The following is an 18,147-nucleotide window of genomic DNA, read 5'->3' as shown; positions in this document are numbered from 1 at the left end:
ATAGGGAAGCAAAACAAATTAGTTTCTAGAAGTATTTACAAACCGTATTAAATGTTTTTAGTGTTGCCTGAATGTCGGACCATATGTTGTGAATGCTGCTAGTATCAATAGATTTATTTGTACTGTAAATAGGGATGACTAAAGCAACATTAAAGATCAAGTGAAAAAGGGTATAGACATACATATCAGTGGTACCTGTAAACGTTTGGCCGGAGATCTCTGAACAGGGTTAGCTTTCTGTTTTATTAGAAAACTATTAGAATACCTTGATGCAATATTATAACTGAGGGTAAACCCTCCACCTTTTTATTCTCTTTAAAAAAAAGAAATGTTCTATTTATTATTACCATCTTTAATCCCATAAGTAAAGTGAACCAATTATATTGTAAGATATTTAATTTAATTTAATTAAAAAAGCTTACAGGAATCACCAAAAATGTTGAAATTATGAATATTTATCTGCTAAACGTTACTAACTTTTAACGCACCTACCTTTGACACCTGTGAACCTTTGGAAGCAGCCACTCGTAGTTTGCAAAGATTCTAGGGTGCCATGATTTTCTTTAGTAAGCTCGCCACACGTCTGGCGAGGGGGTCGTTTAACGCTCACATACGTTTTTGGAGGCGCGGCTATTTTTGGGATGGTCTGCGCAACGTTGCCTGCATCAGCTGAGCCGTTTAAATGGATTCAAAAGAAAAGATTTCTGATGTTTATTGGAGAAATTTATTGGAAATTGATTTATTTATGGAATTCTAAATGTTTTATGATTGCTGTTTGCATGGTACTACGTGGCAATATTTGTTTTAGTGGTTTCTATAGTGATGACTTAGATGTTTAAGGGCCAGAGGGGGGTAAAAGGTCGTCAAATGTTCAACAGACCTTAAGCACTCTGGAGCGTTTGCGACACGGCTAGACCTGGAAAACACGTCTTTTACAAAAAAGTTAAAAAATAAAGTATGAGTTCACTATATTGTTACTTGTTATATTTCAATCTTGCTCAAATAGTCTTAATAGTTTTTTGAGTTTGCGAATGGATGGGCCTCAGAACTGGCCATTTCAACTTTTGTAAATATATATCACTTAAGTCAGAGACACTGTAACCGACTAGTGTTGTCTTTTGTTGTACACTGTTCTATCACTGTGGACGAAGTCTAAGAGTTTTGTAAGATTATGTGCAATATCGTTCTCACATGGATCATTTTCTCATTCTTGTCACAGTTATTTATTTTCTTTCGACAACTGGAGGTGTCACTTGTTTCATCCGAATGTCTGTCACCGGATCTTACAGACAATAAAGGTCTGCAGTGTTCATCCCAAATGTGGCTGAGACAGCAAAGCACTTTACACCGAGGATGGGAGGGGGAGGGAGGGAGGGAGGGAGGGGGGGAGTGTTCTCCACCCATCCCGCAGTGACCCCTGGTGGCACACGAGTGTGTTACAGTCACCTGTTGGCGGTCTGACAGCTCAGACTTTAAAAAAAAAAAAAACATAAAATAGGATTAACTCCCATCATCTTGCAGCGGTTTTGCAGAAAACTTCCTGCTGATCATGTTTACATTTTAGCGTCCGAAAGCATTTGCTTGGGCATTTTAGCATGCATCACATTCTTTCCTTTCTCTTGCCAAAAAAAAAAAGAAAAGAAGAATATTAACCGTTGAATTTATAGTGCTTGTCACTCAATCTGTGAGGTGAGCCTTCCCAGAATCCCTCCTCCACCCCCCTCCCTCACCCCATCTGCCCCACCCCTGGCCTCCCCCATCCCAGCCGATAAATCCACCCCAGCTCTGTATTTTAAATGTGATTGCAGTATAATTCTGAAGAAGAAAAAAAAAAAAGAAAATGATCAAAGAATATAAAACTCGCGCTTCCAATTCTGCCACTGGCTCTGCTTGCATGACACAAGACAGTCGACTGAGAAACCAGCACGCCCCCCCCGCGCCCACTCCCCCCGTCTCCCTCCAACTGATCCACGACTAAGATCAGATCCTTCGCCTGCACAACTGTAGCATGAGACAAACTTGCCGGTGATCATTACCCAGTCTCCATCCTTAAATGGATATCAAGGGCTCTGAAACACATCTGTTACCGGGTTGAGGAGGCTGTCAAGATACCAACAGAGGCGCACGTCATGGCCGAGAGGACGCAAACACACAGTCTGCAGCTGAGATAAGACCGCACCCTTCAGTACACACATATATATATATATATATATATATATATATATATATATATATCGTCCCCTCCTGATGTCGGCGAAAGAGCTGCACTTCCATTTCAGACAGTCGACCTCTCTGGGAGTCTAAGAGAAGAACTCGGGTGGCCGTCGGGTGGTGCAAGCAGAGCCAGGTCCCAGACACGTTGTGTAACTCAGTGCATGCATGAACAAGGTGTATTGAAAATATATTGGGTGTTTGTGGTATAAAAGTATTTTTGTTTCAATCAGTTAGGACATTTTTTCTTTCTTAGTTGTATGATTTTTTTTTCTTCTCTTTCCTTAGGACTGGCCAATCATTTTATTCAAGATGAATATTATTATTATTATAGTATAAGATTCTATTTTTTATGGTAGATTTGTTGACCATGTCTTCTCGTTGTGTCAAATATTACCTGCAGATAAACTGATTACCAAAGTATTTATTTCAGTTAACTACATTCATGATGGCGTGCAAACGTGTGCTCCGGTGAATTAATAAATATATATATTTTCTTTCCATTTCTAGTTAACAGATTGAGTAAGACTGTGAAAGTGCCAAAGCAGTCAAGGAGATTCCTGCAGAAATACACAATTTGGTGTCGGTTATGTTAAAAGGGAGCCATTACCTATTTTATTTTTTATTAATAACTGGTTATATTTAATGCATTTTGAAGTTTATTAGTTACGATTTTGGGGAATGCACTTATTGGCTCAGTAATTAACACTTCTACCTGGTTTATTTGTATAAAAAACAAAGTGCTACTAGAATTGTTGATGTTAACATCTGTCCAAAACGTCACATGACTTAATTTATTCTTATTAGACATTTGTGTGAAATTGTCATTATCACAATACAAATTCTTGAGTTAGTCACTATCACCTTTGTCCCCCAAATTCTAATGAGTTCAAGTAGGCGTTTGTTCCTAATTTGATTAAAATCGTTCAAAGCGATTTATGGTTGACTTAAGTGTTAATTATTGAGCTTAAAATGTGCTGGTAGCAGATTATATTTTCTTTGGGCAAAACCAGGCTAGCTGTTTGCATTCATTTCCAGTCTTTGTGCTAAGCTAACTTAGCCAGCGGCAGGTTCATATTTAACTTTATCGATCTCGTTGAACTCTGGAGAATGAACGTATGCTTTAAAGAAATTACATTTTTATTTGAGTGCTTGCAGCACTGTCCAAGTATGATTTTAATTCACTGGAGTTATGGGAAACATTTTTGTATGGATGCCTGACAATGTAATGGATGTAGATATAGAAGATATATATATATATATATATACACACACACACACACACACACACACAAAGACACACCTGTATCAAACTTAATATGAAAATGCTTTTTTTCATTCCAAAATGTTCATTACTCTTCCTTGATACTGTACCTAGTCTTTTGGTAAAGCCGTGGTGTGTTCCTTTAAGTTTTGTGGGAGTGTGTGTATATATGTGCACTTGTAACTGCTGGGGGCAGGGGTGGGAGGGGGCAACATGTAAATAAATCAAATACAGTTAGTGTGGAGGTGTTTTTTTTTGTGTCAGTGTAAGTTAAATATTATACAATTTAAAAAAAGACTAAAGTATTATTCTCTATTGTGTTTCATGATACATTTGGAAAAAAAGAAGTAGTTTTATCTTACATTACAAATGCTTATATCTATGGCTTCTGGCGATACCCGTTCCATTTTATAGATTTGTCAGCACAAAATGCAATAAACCAATACCATTTTATTACAGCAAATGTGTCTGGAGTTTTTAATCACGTCTTGTTTTGACAATGGAAATATTACAAATTATAAAAAGACACTGTGCGAGACTAAAACACAATCATTGGTGGAACAGAACAAAGGAGTCCATCAAAAACAAAAACATACTTTACACATGCAACGTTTTCTCAGTTTACCTCACGTCTAAGAATTAAGGAATCATTCGAACATATAGACCGTTGTCTAGTGCGGACAAATTAAACACAATGTAACCAGTCAATCAACTGAACACTACTTGTAAAATAAAAAAAAAAGATTAAAAGCTCTTACAAAACATCCAACCTACTTATTTTACACAGCTGGAGAATTCACTGCACAGACACTCGCTGTGGAGTCTACTTGTGTCGCGGTGGGGGGGGGAACTCACATTAGGGGAGGTTATTCGCTACCACGTCAGTAATGCCGGGGGTACATGGACATGGGCGGGGCCTGGCCCATGCCGGCGGGGGGCTGCTGAGCGGCGGCGGCTGCGGCGGGGCTCACCAGGTGGTTGAGAGACGGCCCGCTCTGAATGAGAGTGTCCAGCGCTTTCTGCACACTCGGGTTGTCAAAATTGATGCCTGACGCGGCCACGGGCAGCCGCTGGCCGCCCGGGGGGGCGACCTGCATGCGTGCGGCCGGGGCGCCGTAGCCCTGGGAGCCCCCGGCGGAGGGGACCATCATGGCCGGGCGGGGCGGGACCTGGGTCTGGGGCGGGGCGGGGCCGAGGGAGCCGTAAGCCTGTGGCTGCGAGACGGACGGCGGGCCCCCGGCGCCCGCCGCCACTCCGCTGCCGCTGTTGAACAGGCTGAGGATCTTGGCCTGCAGCTCCTGCTGGTGGCTCGGGTTGGCGGCGGCGCTCGGAGCGGCCGACAGGCCGAGGTGGCTGGACTGCGGCGGGGCGAGAGCAGAGTGGGACGCCGGAGGAAGTCCCGCGGCCGAGGGCGCCACGTCCAGGTGCATCGCCGCGGGAGCTGCACCGTGGACTCCGGCTGGGAGGAGAAAGGTGGAGGAATAACTAACTAAGAATGAACATTTATGGTTGAGTAGACTCGACTCAACACTTTTATCTCCATAGTGGCAGGAATGAAAAGAAAACCACATAATTGTGTCAATAAAAATACTTTCTTTGAATTATTGAGGATTCACCAGTAAAAAAAGATTATGTGGGTTCTCAAGTTGAAAATCTTTTGCAACAGTTGTCAGATGGTGTCAAAGAATTTTACTACACCCGCTATTATATCCATTACCGCCGAACTTTTGATTGTTTTTTGCTTTAAACCGTAAACGCTCTACAGGACCAGCGTGAGGATGAATGATTACACTAAATTGCTCCTTCAATGCAATGTGATTATATAAACAGACCAAAAGACAAGAAACAGTCCTTTAAAATTTGATTTTAAAACATTTCCCCCTCACCCGTGAGCGGCTCTGCGGCGCTTCGGAGCAGTCGAGCCCTTTTGTCCTTCAGGTAGGCAATGAGACCATCCATTTCGTCTGGGGTTACAAATCTACTCAGCAACCACAAAGGAGAAAACAAAAGCAAAAGCAAACGCTATAAGAAGTGCGGAGACTTTTACCCCGTGCTCACAAACTCCAAGTATGGAGTACGACATGTAATGAAGGTGACTCAAATGTCACGTGAAAGCGGACTGTGGAGCGGATACCTGTTTTCAGACAGCAGTGTGATGGAGGTGAGCACAGATACGGGGTGGCTCTCCCGGTCGGGCTCCCTGAGCAGCACGTCGTCCGCCATCTTGGCCGCCTTTCGGGCGATCTCCTCGCGTTCCTTCTCCCGGTTTTCCACCTTGTAGGTGTCATAGTTGTGGGCAACCAGCATCATGGCGTCCTGCATCGGCATGTTGCGATGCTCTACGCGCAAAAAACAACACAAAGGCACTCCTCTCAAACACTGCTGCTCTTTGCTTCTGGAGGGAAGAAAAATCCCCCCCGCCGACCAAAACAACAACAACAAGTACCTTGCGGCGTGCCGAACAAGATGTTGACCGTGCAGGACCGGTGGACCTGGTGCTGCTGGGTAATGATGATGGCGAAGGGGGTGCGGGCTCGGCCCACGTCCTCCAGCGCCTGAGTGAGCGACACCTCCGTGTTGAGGAAGATCAGATCCACCACCATGCCCAAATCACGAACCTTCCGTCCGACCGTCTCGGCATACTCCCTACAGTTGTTTGTGAAGCAGAAGTACACAAAAGGCAGACACACACACACAGACACACACCAGCGATATGAAATAAAGACACGCGATGTACAGGCGGGACCGTGGCGATGACGCCTGGGCTCCGATTGGTTCCCCAGGCGGAGGCGGAAAGCGGACATACTTCTGCGCCTTGTTGACGACGATCACCGAGCAGTCGACGGGCCGGTCGCTGTCGTAGCGCCGCTGCAGCTCCTCGTAGTACTGGCGGTACAGCTCGTTGCGGCGGCGCTCTTCCGGTCGAGCGCGATCGTCTACTCCTGAAGCCAGGCCCGCGGCGGCTGCACCGGGGGAGGAGGAAAAAAGGTTCAGGAAAATCCAACCCACCTGAGAAGAACTACATTCCCCAATCTAAAGGCCTTGTGACACGCAGCGCCCCTCCCCTTCAGTCTACTGGAGAACCGCCGCAGGCGCGCACACACCCTCTGACTCACGGCGCCCGTTCCACGGGTCTCTGTACGGGTCCCTATACGGGTCCCTGTAGGCTTCATCCTTCCTCCGGTAGTAGTCCTCCGCAGTACTGCTACTGCGCATGAAGCGGTCGTAGTCTTCTTTGCTGCATGGAGACATGTCGAGTTCACACAACAACAACAACAACAAAAAAAACACTCAACTCAACGCCGAGCGTCCGACTCCTCGAGCACTCACCTGTACGCCGCATCCCGGGGGTCTTTGTCCCTGGCCTCCGAGCTCCGGTACCGGTAGTCGTGGTCCCGAGAGTGCCCCCTCGGCCTCGGCTCTCGAGCGGAGTCCCTCCCGTCGCGGCTCTCCCGAGAGTCGCGGCCGTCGCGGCTCTCCCGAGACTCGCGGGGATACGCGGGCGAGCGGGAGCGGGGCCGGGGCTCCTTGCCGTCCCCGTAGCTGCCGTACGCGGCCCTGAGGGGAGACGATGGGCTGTTAGCAAAAGGGACACAATGAGAGTTCGGGCTGTGCATAAACCACAAAAAAGGGGTCCAAACGGGCTCCGGGACAGGCCTACGCTCGCGGACATTTTTGAAGATCGCGTTCAGTGGACGTGGAGAAAGATGGAGCGCATTTACTCGCTCAGGTGAAGGGAGGCGGTTCCCGAGAGACGAGTCGGCAACGAGGTTTTGAAAATGTCCCGCGATCCGCGGTCGCAACCGTGTCGATTTGTCGGCCGTTTGAGGGTCCCGACCATGAATCCAGCTCTTATACACACAAGTACCATATCCCAGGCGGTGTATTTTGCGCATCCGGCACTTGGAGGGGATGAGTTGCGTTTCCTCAGTGAGACACATGATGCAAATCTCTGGTTATTTAAATGCACATGTTCTTGAAATGTTGAAAAAAAATAGCTCCAATAGAAGAGTTGAGGTCTTTCGTATTTTATTTCCAGCAGACCAGAAAAGGAAAGCTTTTCAACTGGAGATCCTAAAGAACGACAAGTGATTCCCGAGAGGCATTTGTTAGATGCCATTTGAACCCTTCAGGTGTAGAAATGGTGGAAGTTTGCGTTGTTTCTTTTAGGGTTGGACAGCAGTTTGTCCCATTTATAGGATAATTAAAACATTCCCTACTGAAGTAGGTTTAAAGTTGAAAGAAAAATGCAACAAAAAAATCCCACATTTTCCTTTCCGTGCGTTGTGCACATCACAAACATTTGCTTTGATAATTAGAAACCTACTCATCGTTTGCTCTGGTCTGATCTTATGGGTGTAAATTACCGGCCCCGTACACCCGTTTTCCTCCACAAAAAGGTGCAATGTGGTGCAAAACCAGACTAAAGAACACGAGCACGTGAGACAAAGACACGTTGAATTACAACAATATGACTATTCTCTTTATTTCAACATATCTGCAAATGATTGTCCCAGGAGCAGTCACGAGCCTTTCTTCCACTCAGCGCATACCGCTGGTGGAAATGACAGTCGGGGGAAAACGTGATTCGCTTTTGTTTACCGGCACCTTGGAGGTGATCGTAGGTCTGCACACCAATTTTGCGTTACTTTACCTTCGTGGAGGGCTCTGCTGGGATTGAGGTTTAGCTTGCCGTCGCTCCACTGCCATATTTACATCTGAAAATAAATCAATCCAAACGTTGAACATAACAGTGACAATTAAGCAGTTTCTTTTCACGCAGAGCGGATCGACTGCGGCAACACTTCCACCATCCAAAAATGAAATTCAGAAATCCGAGCTGGACGAGAGTCCAAAATGCGGCGAATCGAGTTTCCGAATCGGTCGAATTGAGTTCAGGGTGAGCGAGAAACAAAATGACTTGTTTTATGCACAAACGAAACGAAAATTGGATTTTGAACTTGAAAATTTTGCTTTGAGAAGAAAAGCGCTGGACCGGAGCGACGCGTTGTAGAAAAATGACAGTAAAAAGATTTCAGAGTTCAGGCTTTGCCAAAATTTAATAATAAACTTTATTTTTTTGCTTTCTTTGCTGATAATGTAACATGTTCACAGAAAGGAAAATTGTTGGTAAAAAAAAAAATGAGTAAATTCCGTTTATACATGTTGAGCTGGAGATCAAGTAATTCAACTAAGGGTGCTGCGATCTTTATCTGCCGACGTTTGATCCAACGAGCTCAACGTGGAAGCCGATCAGATGACGCAGAACGTGCATCTAAAATCTCAACTAGGTCTTTTCAGAGGCCGTTTTAAAGAGGGGTGGGGGGGGTTCAGCATTATTGCAGGAGCGCTGTATAAAATGGACTAAAGATGCTGCCCATGTTGCGTAAGAATTAATAAAAAGTTCATCTCACGGTATAATCTCCTCCTGAATAAACGCAACGATAAATAAAAGGCTACAAATAAAACCACGTGATCGGCTTCCACAGTCGGCCCCAAAAAATTGGTGCTACTGATCCCGGAGAAGCAATGAAAACCAGCACCGTGGGAAAGAATGGCGCTAAACTTCTATATGGGCATTTTGTTGACTGGATGCAACATAAAATGAGTTTAAAAAGAAAAAACTATTCATCCAATCTCTAGCTTTCAATTACAACCTTTTAATTACAGAAAAAAATGTGGAAGTCAAAGTAAAACGTATTAATTTGTTTGCTACTTATCTTCACGATGAACACTTGAAAACACCATGCCCAGCCATTGAAGGTATTCACACACATACACACAAAACATTACCTTTCATTTCATTATTTTGTTGCGCTGTGTGCAACATCTGTACATCCTCTGCAGCCAGACAATCACACCCACTGCAGATAAGGCTTACCTATTTTATAACTTTTATATATTCGACCCTTTTGGGCAGCCTTTGCAGCTTCCGCTTCCTCAACACGTTCAAATTGTACAAATCCGAACCCACGAAACATGGACACGCCTGGAAGAGGGAAATTTAAAGTTGTACAGTTTTAGGATCATTTTGAAGAACATTTTTGGAGTTCTACCCACTTTAATAAAGGACATCCTTCTGCATTTCACATGCTTAACAATTTCATGAATAAACACGACGCCTGATGCTGCATTATTCAAACGATGTCATGAATTCAATTTATTGCTTGCATTGTGTTTTACTGACCGGTTATCTTCCCATAAGGGCTGAACAGCTCTTCCAAATCCTTCTTTTCCATGTCGGAGGTTGGCAAATTCCCAACAAAAATCCGTCTCTCCAGATCTCTGGGATCACTACTGCTGCAGGAGCGTGAAAAGCGGCCCGGTGACGGGCTGAGGCTTCTTCGGCGGGACATGACTCGATTCAAAAGTGGTTTACTCTTCTTTCTTCGTGCGTCTCAAATGCGGGGAAAAAACGTTTGGTTTGCTCACTAATCGCCGTCTTTAAATTGCCGTCGGAAATCCTGAAACATCAGTGGGTGAAGAGAGGAGATAAAATTGTCTTGGGAGGGATGAAAGGTTTCAGCAAAGCAAACGGTGCAAGTCAAAATCACATCAAGGTTCAGACAATGGAAATGATCGGGCAAAGATGGCTTTCAAAATGCGGCAAATTGGAAACGGGTCGTGCTGGTTAAATCATAAGTCTTCCAGAAGCTTTTGTCAAAAAACCACTAACGCACACAACGAGTCCCATTGCGTTTTCTTTGCCGCAGGCGTGCCAAAATCTGTCGGTTTGGTTTAAACGCTCCACGGGAGGAAATTTGACAACATGAGTCATTTAAGGTTATCTGGCACGATATAGAAAATAAAAACCAACAGGGACTGTCAGTGGGGAGTGTGAACGTTTTTTCTAACCTGTTAAAAATTGACTTATTGTCACTCACACACACGTTTGATGTTGTCTGGCAGATGAGTCGTTCCTACTTCCTAGCTAGAGATGCACAGACGTTTCTGAGGCGGTAGACACAACACATTAGCTACATGATTTGTTCCAGTGCAGCACAATGCTAACAATGAAAATGGGATAAAATGCACCCTGGCTCTTTAAATGTCAAACCAGAGATTAAAATAAGCCATGTGAAGACCGTGTGGGCGGTGAGAGAGGGCAAGGCTCTTTAAGTCGACGGGGAGAACAAGTTGTAGAACATTTCACGCGAAGCCAGCAGGGAAAGCCGACACCAGACTAGCTTTCCGTTTGAGCTCCAGTTGGCGTTCGGTGTCGCCTTAAGAGCGCCGTTTTGGCAGCGTGTTCCGCAACTGCTACAGCGTGTTGACGTTGTAGCACCTGGATGCTACAGGTTTGTTTTGTTTTTGTTTTTTAAGAGGTTGAAGCGCAGAAATGTGCCAAACTGCACAAAGAGAGAAAATAGAGGCAGAGGGCGGATTCTCCGCAGACACACACACTCCTCTAGTGGATCAAAAGTGACGACGATCATCTTTTCGTTGCTTTTTAGAACAACCCGTCATTCTGCCTTTAAGTTTAGGGTAAAGTTGTGCATCCCAACTTGACCCAAAAGTGTTAGGCTAACAGGTAGTTTCAATTCACGTTGCCAAGAAAATTGTGCCCCATTGAGTTTGTTTGTATAATGTGTTCAAATAATCTTCTTCTCTTGAGTCTTGAAGAAAATCGCGTCGATGAAATGAAATTGTGGAATTAAGATAATCTTGAAAATGCAATAGTACAATTTTTCTCTTCAATGAAACAAATTATTTGAAATGTCTTCAGGATATGTTATAAATCTGCCAACATCCCAGAGAAGAAACTATTTCATCTTTTTCAATCCCAACCTAATTTAAGTGTTATTAGGAAGTAAAAGCATTTGTGTTACATTAATGGTTGGGGTTATTTACATAATGGTAAAGGAAGCAACCCTTTACATACCTTAGGTTGAACTTTGACACCCTGGATTCTGTGTCCACATAATTCAAGAACCCCAAGTGTCTGAAAGGGAGAGAAAAATAAAATTAGATGAGGATTAGAAAAAAAAGTCGTTTAAAGTTGTTTAAATACAACCAACATTGTTTATCGATCCATCAAACCAGTTATTAACATTGGTAACTTTGCTTTCCCCAAATAACACTCCTGGATGAGGGCATTTAGTGACGACACGACACCATTATCTGCAAAAGCCCAAGTCAAAAGTCAACTGTTGAGTATCATTACCAGGTGCCCAATTCAGTAAGATCCTTGGAATTAAACGTGGCAAAACACTTGACAGTTGCGTTATCTGGTTTCATTATCTACAGGTGTTGGAACATTAATTATAATAATCCATCCATCCAGATTAAACTAACATCATCGCTGCTTTTTATATACAGTTATTTGGCAAATTGTAAACCCTCTTCTGCCTCGGATAAATGTCCAGCATGGGATGTTTAGATCCTTAACCGGGGCGGCATGCGGGTATTGGAACGCCGCTCGCGCTGCAAATGGCGAGCCACATGCTAACAGCGCCGGTTAGACAGAGGGGGTCGAATGCGAATACGGTTACGCGGTTATTTAAAGGTTTAAAAAAAAACGACTTGCTACGCTTCTACACCGCTTTACGTCGGCGTGTTACACATTCACGCGGATACGTTTTAAATGTCACGTAGCCAGGTCAGCTTCAATTGATGTTAGCTACTTGGCTTTAGCATAGCCATCTGGTATCTTAAAAGCAAACAGCTAACGTTAGCATTTTGAGACTGGTTATATAATGGATACGCTGAGAATATGTTTATCACCGAACATGTTGTTGTATTGTGGATAACATAGCAACTATTTACCCACCTTCAGTGATTCAATTTTGATCTCTGTTTACAGACTCTGACGGTCGCGCACAGGTCCGAACGTTAGCAACTTGGCTAGCTTCTCACAAAGCCGCTCTTCTACTTCTACTACTTTACGGTAGCTCTCTTCTTCTTCTACCACTGCTTTACGGTAGCTTGCCTTTCATCTCCGAGGCTGCGTTGTGCAGAATACTTGCATAATACTACTTGTGGTTTGGATACTATTTCATTTTGTGCCACACACGAGGACGTACAGTATAATCAAATCACCCCCAACAATTATCGTTAGCCAGAACTGGACCCCCCCCCCCCACACACACACACACACACGCGCGCAGACACTTTCAGAGTGTAAAAATGAACGTTGAAAAAAAGAGCCTTCCAGCTAAAGTGCATTTTTCCATGACATTTGTCGACATAACATACTTTTACTTTACCTACGTACTTTTTTTGTTAACCTTTTTGACCTCATTTGTTTCTTTTTTTACATGACGAATCTATTTAGATTCGTACAGATTTTCGTCTTTTTCATAACTTTTTTTGATCTATTATATTTTGAATTTTTCCATTAAACACTTTGACCTAACATATTTTCAAAGTAATTTCTCGACTGTATACATTGCCACTTTCTTTACAAAACATTATTTGACCAAACACATTTTTTTCTTTTTCAAAAGAAGTTTTTACCTAATATATTTTGACTTTTTTCAAAACATTTTTTGACCAAATATTTGATGACTTTTTTTCCATTACATTTTTTGACCTATTATATATTTTCAATATTACCTCTAATTCCTAATTTAGTCAATTCAATATTTTTTCTTCAAACATGTGAGTCAGCCTAATGCCGCCTTCAGTTATTATCGGAGTTATCGTAATTTTGACATTCTATAGTTTAATTAGCTTGTATATCGACATGCAAGACGTAATACAAGTACGTAATAGCATACTTCTAAAAGTTGACAATCAAGGCGTTCACATCGACATAGTCTGTGTCTTAAAAATCAAACAAACACAGTTGTTTCCAGTTGTTTTCGCATATTTTCCCACATGTCCTGAACGCCTTGTAGTTGCCAGGTTGGTATTTTGCCAGCTTTAATTTGTACGTGAAAGTAATATATGGTATTTTATCACAATATACATTTATTATAATAAAATATGGAGAGAAAATATTCTCTCCATACATATTTTGAAATTACTACTGAATTAACAAACACAAGAACAAGTTGCTGATTCAATAGTTATAAAATATGTACCGTTACATCGGTATTTTTTTTGGTCGTTTTCATACCACCTTTGTGACCGATATTTTTGCAGCTATAATTTATGTTTGAGTACTTAAACATTTATTGCACACTCATCATTCAACACGGACGGCGAGATCCCCCGCCGCGGGGCAGTCTGTCCCCGGTCGGGCGGATCTCTGCGACGGGAGGAGTCACACAAACCTGGCAACGTCGACGGGCGCTTTGTTAACGCTTCATCGAGCCAAGATGGCAGACTTCGAAGAGCTCAGCGATGAAGAGAAGGTATTACTTCATACACTACTAATGTGATTATTCGATTATCCTCAATACTAGGCTCGGGAAATAACAGTGCTCTGTGAGACACTTACTATTTAGCGTGAATTGCCAGACCGTAAAAGGTGGCGGCTGGTGGGGCCGCCGTGGCTAAAAGCCAGGCGGGCTTGTGTTTTGACAGTTCAGAATTACAGCCAACTGTTTCTTTTCAGCTAACAAACACACAACGTAAGTCATCTAACTACGTATGTGAGTTTTCGGTTAAAAGTGACTCATGTTCGATGTCTGACGAGTTAAACGACGAGCTAACGGCGGTGCTAAACGGGAGGAAGTAGCTGTACTTCCTGCATTTACAGTGCGGATAATGGCAGCGCATCGGCCACCCACACCCCGTCCAACGAAACCCAATGCAGCTGCTTAAACGCGGGTTTGTTCCCAGCGGTTTGCCGGTATTTAGCTTGTGTAACTAACTGTGTTTTCGCACCCTTGTGTGCTGTGTGGCTGCAGTGCTTCTGGGGCTGGGTGTTTCTCATCTTCCCCCCCCCCCCCCCCCCCCCCCATCATGCTGAGACATGTTGTAAAGAGAGAAAAAAAATAAGTGATGCTTTGCATTCCTCAAGCTGACAGGATTCAACTTCTCCGAGCATCACTGCAACAGACCGTCTTATAGTGCCGGTAAACAAGTCGGTGAAATGAAAGGATTGGGGGTGGGGGGTCTGAGCCCTTCTGGGCTCTGAATGGAGTAACTTTTTTTTTTCTTTCTGGAGCACGATCAAATTAGGTTACTCGTTGTTAGGCCCCACTGCAGCCCATTGTAGGTCAAAGCCAGCTGGGGGCCCCGGAGGCTAAATAACAGTCTGCTTGACAGGCGGCATCGCTACAACGTGGCGTTGGGATGGAGGACGGTCACAAATGAAGGGTTGTGCACCTTCTCTTGAACTGTACCGTCCTTGCTGCGTTTGACCAGTTAGGAGATCAACAAGCAACGTCTTCACCCTGTGGCTGTGACACCTCATGCTGACACTTGCTTTCTGGCTGCTAAGAAAAGACCATGGGGGGGGGACATTCCCTGTTTGCCATCTAAGGAGTGGCCAAAGTAGAACCAACAACCTCACGGAGAACGACAGCTCACTGCTTCGCTCTAGTGGCTATTTGCAGGGTTTCTTTTTCACTGAATCTCAAAAGCGGATGAATTGCACAAGAAGAGAGGCGTCTGTGTTTTTTTTCTGCTCTACCACACAGTTTCTTTGCGCAAGAGGGGAAATAAACCAATACGTTACACATTGTATTTGTGCTTTGCTCCTTTTAATGTTTTCATTGACGCATGTTGTATTTATTTCTAGGTCCGAATTGCAGCTAACTTTGTGATGCACTCTCCCCCAGGAGAGTTCAATGAAGTCTTTAATGGTGAGCATTATCTGCATCAAACGTATTTAGGATCACATCTGTTTTGTTGTGTGTGTGGGGCGCAGTCCGTTAATGCTTTTGTCATGTTTATTTATCTTTTTCAGATGTGCGACTACTGCTCAACAATGATAATCTTCTCAGGGAGGGCGCGGCTCAGTAAGTTTTATGATTGTCATTTTTTTCTTTTGTGGTAAAAAAAATATTTTACGAATGTACATGCAAATTGTGGTTGTTTTTTCTTTGTTTGACGTAGTGCCTTTGCCCAGTACAACATGGATCAGTTCACCCTGGCCAAGATTGCTGGATATGAAGATCAGGCAAGCTTATTGCTTTTCTTATCTCAGTGAAACCACCAAATTAATTCTACATTTCGAAGACTAAAAAGCAGGATTCTCTGTCCCCTGAAGGTCCTGATAACGGAGCATGGAGACCTGGGCAACGGCCGCTTCTTTGACCCTCACAACAAGATCTCCTTCAAGTTTGACCACCTGAGAAAGGAAGCCAGCGACCCCCAGCCCCACGACGGCGGATCAGCGCTCAAGTCTTGGAGGGACACCTGCGAATCTGCCCTGAGGGCCTACGTGAAGGAGCACTACCAAAGTGGCGTTTGCACCGTAATAACGCCCTCCTCGTCCGCACAGCCATATCTAGCACGACTCTCAATGAATCACCCGCTCATCGTGTTGTTCTTCTGCTCGCAGGTTTATGGGAAAACAATTGATGGCCAGCAGACCATCATCGCTTGTATCCAGGGCCATCAATTCGAGCCTAAAAACTTCTGGTAATCCTCTAATCAAATTCCCTGAGAGAACTCTGTTTGCTGCCGCATACAGGCAGTGTGTTATGGGGGTTAGTTTTCAAGTGTTCTCTTTTATGTTCTCTGTTTCCAGGAATGGTTGCTGCCGATCTGAATGGAAGTTCAGCGTCTCGCAATCTACAGCACAGCTGGTTGGAGTCTTGAAAGTACAGGTGTGTGTGTGTGTGTGTGTGTGTGTGTGTGTGTGTGTGTGTGTGTGTGTGGGGTTGGCTGGTTTGGTTTTAACGCTGCTGTTAGTTATTTTTGTTTCACTGTTGTGTCTCTTCTTCCCTCATATCCAGGTACATTATTACGAGGATGGAAATGTGCAACTGGTCAGCCATAAGGATGTGCAGGAATCCCTGACCGTGTCTGTAAGTATGGGAACATTGTAATAGTTCTTCTATTTTAAGCTGCGATATAGTAAAGATTATTTTTTGTCAAGTAAAAGTAATCAATTATTTATAGTTTTTCATAGGTATGCTGTGTTTTCATTTGTTCAATTAACCCACAAATGTATTTGTTTTTTCAGAATGAGAGCCAGACTGCAAAGGAGCTCGTGAAAATTATTGAGGATGCGGAGAATGAATACCAGGTATGTGGGAGTTAAAAAAAAACAAGAATTGACCCTGTATGTGCGCTTTTATTATATTATTATGCCATGCACAGCATACAAGACATACCGGATGCCTGTAAGCCATAAAAAAAAAAATTGTATAGACAAGGAGAAATGATAAAGAATAGTCATCGTAATAATTGCACATATTGCAAGACATGCACGTATTTGTTGTTTTGCAGCTGGCCATCAGTGAGAACTATCAGACCATGTCGGACACCACGTTCAAAGCTTTACGCAGACAGCTGCCAGTCACCCGCACCAAGATCGACTGGAACAAGATCCTCAGCTACAAGATCGGCAAGGAGATGCAGAACGCTTAGAGGAAAGAGGCCGACTGCGCGCCGACACGCAAACGTGGGAGAAGCTGACGCTCGCAAAAAACGCGCGCTGCAATGTAACGTACTGTATGTCCTGCAAAAACAGACATTTGTTCTGGGGGTTTAACGGAGAGGGACAGCCGCATTGCTACGAGGAAACACCTTAATTTTACAAAGACGCTGAGTGATGCCACTGTCGCTCATTGGCAAAGCTATAAGTACAAAAAGAACAAAACGAACAAGGCTTCTATTAACACTGAACGTTTGGTTATTTTCCTCCTATTCAAATTGTCACACACACCATTTCTGAAATGAGTGCTTCAAAATGGATGGACCCATTCTCCCAAAACCCCTTGAATTTAATATAGCAACTAATATACACTCTGTATGACTGATCATCTTCAAGATATACCTATTACTATAGTTTCTTATTAACAAAACGCAGATACTGTATGCAATTTGATATATTAACTATAAGTGACACTTTAAGGCACCAAATTATACGTCTGAAGATTTAATTTTAGACATCCATCACTATCAATTCAGGGTTGTAGCCAGAGCATACTTTTTTTTTTTTTGTCCATTCACTGACCATATTTTGTCTCCCTTATGGCGATCTTTTCTTTATGTTGTCAGAGGACATTTTTGGTGATAATCCCTGTATACTGCCCTGAACTGATAGTCTTGCCTTTGGCTTTTGCTATATTTTTTTATACATACTGTAAGTACATTTAATATTCATGAAATAAAAATCTTCAAGCAATGGTGATCACTTTGTGTTTGTATGGAATTTCTTTTAGAGAGGATGGACACTAGATGTTTTCATGTGTGTTCTGGGAATATGAGGCATTTATTGACCTGGGAGGACTTTTACACTCGTAACACGTTCCCTTTTGTACAATGGTTCTTACTGTTTTTTGGCAAAAAGGTAATAATTGAAATAAACTTTAGTATTATCCATTAGAATCTTGTACGTAACACCAGATCCTTGTGTAGTGGGATACAATTTGAAATGTATGTATTTAGAGATTTAGGTTGACAAACAACATTTAAGTACGTAACAATGTCTCAGGTAGTTTGGGTTGTGATGGGGAATTTGGCATTACAGTATATGGAAAAATTGTTCCGTTGCGTTCCTTCACTTTACATTTCATGTTACACGTCAACTAAGTATGTATCAGGAATCAGGAAACATTTATTGCCAAAATATGTCATACATACAAGGATTTTGACTTGGCAGTTGG

The 18,147-nt window shown here is 43.2% G+C and overlaps 2 protein-coding genes across 10 annotated transcripts; one reads left to right on the top strand and one right to left on the bottom strand.

Moving 5' to 3' along the window:
* Nucleotides 1–3,923: 3,923 nt before the first annotated feature.
* Nucleotides 3,924–12,602, bottom strand: ncoa5 (nuclear receptor coactivator 5). 9 transcript variants are annotated; one of them, XM_040204765.2, is made up of 12 exons: nt 12,246–12,585; nt 11,358–11,417; nt 9,663–9,939; nt 9,357–9,464; nt 8,130–8,193; nt 6,806–7,033; nt 6,580–6,713; nt 6,282–6,438; nt 5,922–6,121; nt 5,610–5,814; nt 5,362–5,453; nt 3,924–4,934 (listed from the first exon to the last, which is right to left on the bottom strand). In XM_040204765.2, the coding sequence occupies exons 3-12, from the start codon at nt 9,829–9,831 to the stop codon at nt 4,357–4,359; spliced, it is 1,935 nt and encodes a 644-aa protein (XP_040060699.1). In that variant the 5' UTR covers nt 9,832–9,939; nt 11,358–11,417; nt 12,246–12,585; the 3' UTR covers nt 3,924–4,356. The 9 variants fall into 9 exon arrangements, with proteins under 9 accessions (XP_040060699.1, XP_040060694.1, XP_040060697.1 ...); XM_040204760.2 differs by having other exon boundaries at nt 5,922–6,139; nt 12,246–12,568; XM_040204763.2 differs by having other exon boundaries at nt 5,922–6,124; nt 12,246–12,568.
* LOC120835727 (F-actin-capping protein subunit alpha-1) lies at nt 12,555–17,672 on the top strand. The gene is made up of 10 exons (XM_078092935.1): nt 12,555–13,773; nt 15,108–15,171; nt 15,276–15,327; nt 15,425–15,488; nt 15,579–15,785; nt 15,873–15,952; nt 16,062–16,140; nt 16,270–16,341; nt 16,500–16,562; nt 16,766–17,672. The coding sequence occupies exons 1-10, from the start codon at nt 13,738–13,740 to the stop codon at nt 16,904–16,906; spliced, it is 858 nt and encodes a 285-aa protein (XP_077949061.1). The 5' UTR covers nt 12,555–13,737; the 3' UTR covers nt 16,907–17,672.
* The last annotated feature ends 475 nt before the right edge of the window (nt 17,673–18,147 follow it).

The sequence above is a fragment of the Gasterosteus aculeatus genome, chromosome 17 (genome assembly GCF_964276395.1).
Source record: "Gasterosteus aculeatus chromosome 17, fGasAcu3.hap1.1, whole genome shotgun sequence".
NCBI lineage: Eukaryota > Metazoa > Chordata > Actinopteri > Perciformes > Gasterosteidae > Gasterosteus > Gasterosteus aculeatus.
The sequence above is the reverse complement of the archived record's forward strand: the minus strand, read 5'-3'. Positions and strand labels throughout refer to the sequence as shown.

Coding starts and splice junctions, on each gene's coding strand:
- LOC120835727 (XM_078092935.1), top strand. CDS start 13,738: ATGGCAGACTTCGAAGAGCTCAGCGATGAAGAGAAG. Junction 15,328..15,424: donor CTCAGGGAGGGCGCGGCTCA/GTAAGTTTTATG, acceptor TGTTTGACGTAG/TGCCTTTGCCCAGTACAACA. Junction 16,342..16,499: donor AGGAATCCCTGACCGTGTCT/GTAAGTATGGGA, acceptor TTGTTTTTTCAG/AATGAGAGCCAGACTGCAAA.
- ncoa5 (XM_040204760.2), bottom strand. CDS start 9,831: ATGTCCCGCCGAAGAAGCCTCAGCCCGTCACCGGGCCGCTTTTCACGC. Junction 9,465..9,662: donor CCCTTATGGGAAGATAACCG/GTCAGTAAAACA, acceptor TCCCTCTTCCAG/GCGTGTCCATGTTTCGTGGG. Junction 6,140..6,281: donor GTCGTCAACAAGGCGCAGAA/GTATGTCCGCTT, acceptor TGTGTACTTCTG/CTTCACAAACAACTGTAGGG.